Source organism: Chelonus insularis, unplaced genomic scaffold (genome assembly GCF_013357705.1).
Source record: "Chelonus insularis isolate UGA/USDA-ARS -01 unplaced genomic scaffold, ASM1335770v1 contig_160_pilon, whole genome shotgun sequence".
NCBI classification, from domain to species: domain Eukaryota; kingdom Metazoa; phylum Arthropoda; class Insecta; order Hymenoptera; family Braconidae; genus Chelonus; species Chelonus insularis.
Genome location: NW_023276401.1, coordinates 684,828 through 688,961, shown reverse-complemented (window position 1 = coordinate 688,961; position 4,134 = coordinate 684,828). Strand labels below are relative to the sequence as shown.

Genomic DNA, 4,134 nt, shown 5'->3' with positions numbered 1-4,134 from the left:
TTTAACACAAAATTTCATCGATAAAAGCAATAGCGCAATTATCAACAAGCTTTCTCTGTAGATAAAACAGGTCTGAGTAATTAGTACACTTCAAAAGAGAGCGCTGCTCCAGATGTAGATTGAAGAAAGTCAGTGAGAGTTGAAACATTTGGCAACCGCAATTACACGTTATTGAAGTCAAATCGTTAAGTAAAGTTTATCAATATTCAATTAAACTAATTGAGCATCTTATTGACAATAAAATGTCAACAATATCAGCAACAGAAGCTCCGCATCTTCAACAAATTGACTTAACAAAGTTAACCATTCCTCGATTGAACCTATTGAAGCAGCAACTAGATAAGGAGCTCGACGTTTTTCAAGAATCACTTCAAGCTTTAAAAATAGCACAAAATAAATTCCAAGAGTCGGGTCATTGTTTGGATAAAATTACACCGAAAGCTCAAGGTAAAATAAATTCATTTACTTAATAATATTTATTATACAACTAGGATTTTAATTCTTGAATGTTTGAGGTTAGGTAGATAGAGTAATAATCTGTATGTAAATAATATTTAACACAGTTTGATATGGTGATTGATGATTTTTATATTAAAATTTTATATAATTCATATAAATATATATTACATTTAGAAACTATCGACTTCAAACATTTCTGAGTATCCATTATTAATTGATATTACTTTATTATTATTGTTATGAATCAAGCATACTCATGATTTGATTGATTTACTTTCAGGAAAAGAGATCTTGGTACCTCTAACAGAATCAATGTACGTCCCAGGGAGGTTAGCAGATACGGAAAATGTGCTAGTTGACATTGGAACAGGTTATTACGTGGAAAGGAATGTTGCAGATGCAAAAGACTACTTCACTAGAAGAGTAGCCTATGTTACGGAGCAAATGGAAAAAATTCAAATGGCTGGATTAGAGAAAAGTAAAATACGTGATGCAATTATTGATGTGATAAAAATGAAAATTCACGGTCTGTCAAAAAATGAAGGAGCTTGAAAAAGTAGTGGAGGTGTTAATTAAATAATTCAACGTAAGAACTCATTAATTTTATTTATAATTGATAAACATTATATAAAACTAATTCATTTTAATATTTTCGCTTAATTCACTGACATAAATAAATAAATGTTCCAATAGAAATTTGATTTAATCTATGAACTAAATGGAAATAAAGATTTTCAGTGGGTTCTATACAATTAATTTTTAATTAAGTAATAATTGAGTGTATGACAATCAATTATTATTATTTAAAATTAATGCTCTTAAAGTAGTGCATTATAATAGACTTATGTTCTTTTACGTACACAATACTGGTTCATTTAGTTCAAATAGAATTTAATTTAATCCAACAACTTTATTCTAGTTGATGGTCATTGAATTAAAATGAACAATGTGAATAAGAGGATTTTTGATATTTAACAGGAAAAATAAAGTTTCAATATCTTTCATGTATATTTAGCATCAGAATTGCATTTTATTTGGTTCTTAATGAACTAATCTATATTAAATTTATATAAAATATTCCATAATGTCAACAAATTGTTTTATTATATCAGTTACTCCACAACTCAATCAAATTCTCTAACTTACTTCGAATATTATACTAATTATTAAACCAAGTTTACTGTTGATTTTGGCACAAATACTCAGAACTAGTATCTTGGTTAATTTTTTGATTTCACAATATTATATATAGCTAAGAGCTTTTGATGTTCAGCTTTAGTTGATGTAAAAAAATTATAATCAATTATAATAATAGAAATGGACAAAATGATAAATTTTAAATAAAGTTTTTTTCATTTTAAAAATATTGATCAAAAATTTGTTTTATTTGTTAGGTAGGAATGTCATGAAGGATCAGGATATTTAACATGTATTTTCATTTATTTTTAACGAAGAGCAATAATTTATTTATTGAATATCGAAATGAAATATTTCATTAAACAATAACAGCATAATACTAGAAATTGGACAGGACGTATTTGTGTCAGCTACAATTGTTTTTTATCGGAGGTATCAAAATAATCGTCACAGGATAGAAAACATCATTACAATATTTGTATGATTTTTTTTTTGTTATTTTTACATATAATATTAATATATTTATTTATATAATTTATCAATACTTGATGGGGAAGTTGAGTTAATCTAACACAATGATTATTTATGTAGATTACAACACTCGTTATTTACCAAAGAACGAGTGATCACGTCCATTTAGACGTACATAATTCGCTAAATCATTATCCTATTTACATGAATAACATAGGCTTGTTGGAATCCTCATCGCTCAGTTGTCTTCTCTTTACATCTCAATTCTTTTCCTTTATTTTTATTTAAATTTTTTATTTTTTTAAATTTTATTACGTTCATGTTTTGCAAGATAATCACGCGTTTTAGTTTTTATTTCTTCATCATCTATTACAGCCGTAAAATGACTTATCTATGCATTCAACAGCACTCTCACTCTTCCGCTTAGTATCGCGTTGCAGTTCAACGTGAAAATTTAACTCTCGGTTCATTGGTGTTATCTGAGACCACCAAGCAGCAAATTAGCGGCTATTACCATACACAACCATTTTGCGGTATGCTTCGATGCTTCATCTATAACAAAGAACATAATTGTGTGAAGTTGAGAAAAAATAATTATTTGATTTCAATTGAAAGATAAAACATTGTTGGATATGATTGTTTTATATACAATACAATATTATAAATGTAAATTGTAAAAAGTGAATGGCATTACTAGGATGGGGGGAATCACGAGTTCCAAGTACAGGTGCCAATCTCGGGCGTTCCTCATCCAATTGCACTGTGGACTCTTCATCGTAAAGTTGGAAGACATTTGCATGACAAGTGATTTTAAGTCTGCCATTACTAAATTTGTCTTGGGTTATCTCAAAGTCCAACTCGGCATATGTTTTTGATCGATTGTCAACCTTTAGTTGAATATTTCTCTGATACGTTGAGTTCAACTGAAAATAGACAAAACACGTTTTACAATAATATTATGATGAATATATTCAATTCGTCACATTTATTTTACGACACAGGACAAACATGAAGATAAATATTTTTGTTATTTTTAGAAATATGATTTACTAGAGTAAATCTAATCGTACAATAATATTTAAAATTTTTTCAAGTGCTTTTATTTTATGTTGCAAAAAAAATTAATTAAGATGTATGTTTAACAGTACATCCTTATTAACATATACGGTAAAAGGATAACAAATTGATTTTAATTGTGGGAAAATATTTTTTTTGTCAGTTTAAAATAATATTCAGTTCATTTGATTAATAGTTGAGATGATCCTTAGTAAAATATCACATATGATGAAACTAGACAAATATTAATGCATTTATTAATTTTTTTACCTATACAGTCATTTTTATATTGCATCAGTTCTTTCCAACCCAAATAATCCTCTATTTTTTGAAAGTATTGAAAAATATTTTTTGAAAAATGCAAACAAAGTTTATAACAGCTATTTTTACCAACAAAATAGAATTTCCAGTTTATGTTGCACCACTTTTTCAATCAATACAAACATTCTAACTTGTATATATACGTTGTACAATAATTTTAATGTTATTTTTTGATTTATAAAATTTAATCTAGGAATAATTTTCCCTGGTTCATTATTTGACAAAACTTCATCAGTATTGTATGTCCATAATGACTTCATAATATTGATATTATTTAACTCAAAATCATATTAATAATGCATGAGTTGTTCAGTCTAATCAAAATATCATTCATTACATAGCAAAATTATAGATTCAGTATAATATAGAGTACTATTACATCCTTACGAGAATTGATCAATGTTTATTCATCAGTAATGATTATTTTTATTACGTGATTTAGAAAATTTTATAATTATCTCCACAAAAACTAGCTTATGGTATTTGTTTAGTGGACAATTAACTCTTCGTCATTTAATGAATATTATAAATTCTATAATCACATTGCTTGAGATTAAATTTTTATTAAAAATGGTACAGTATAAACATTCATAAATAGAGTTTATACTAGGTAATTGATTTCCCGAATAATTAATCAGGATATAAATTCTATAGGAGGAAATGTGAAAAAAAAAAACATTTTAATGCATG

General features: G+C 26.7%; 2 protein-coding genes across 2 annotated transcripts in view; one reads left to right on the top strand and one right to left on the bottom strand.

The window, feature by feature from the left end:
* Nucleotides 1–111: 111 nt before the first annotated feature.
* On the top strand, nt 112–1,106 carry Pfdn5 (prefoldin 5). The gene is made up of 2 exons (XM_035078545.1): nt 112–447; nt 740–1,106. Exons 1-2 carry the CDS (start codon nt 243–245, stop codon nt 1,009–1,011), a joined length of 477 nt encoding a protein of 158 aa, XP_034934436.1. The 5' UTR covers nt 112–242; the 3' UTR covers nt 1,012–1,106.
* Nucleotides 1,107–1,132: 26 nt separating this feature from the next.
* Nucleotides 1,133–4,134, bottom strand: part of LOC118064123 (cell adhesion molecule 3-like) — a 41,138-nt gene continuing 38,136 nt past the window's right edge. The window contains exons 5-6 of the mRNA XM_035078544.1: nt 2,762–2,990; nt 1,133–2,619 (exon numbers count right to left, since the gene is read on the bottom strand). Of these exons, the coding sequence (XP_034934435.1) occupies nt 2,543–2,619; nt 2,762–2,990 (306 nt within the window). The 3' untranslated portion in view covers nt 1,133–2,542. The remainder of the gene's footprint in view (nt 2,620–2,761; nt 2,991–4,134) is intronic.

What these genes read in the sequence shown, in the direction of transcription:
- Pfdn5 (XM_035078545.1), top strand. Translation starts at nt 243, where the DNA reads ATGTCAACAATATCAGCAACAGAAGCTCCGCATCTTCAACAAATTGAC. An exon ending in AATTACACCGAAAGCTCAAG is followed by an intron (nt 448 to 739) that starts GTAAAATAAATT and finishes ATTTACTTTCAG; the next exon opens with GAAAAGAGATCTTGGTACCT.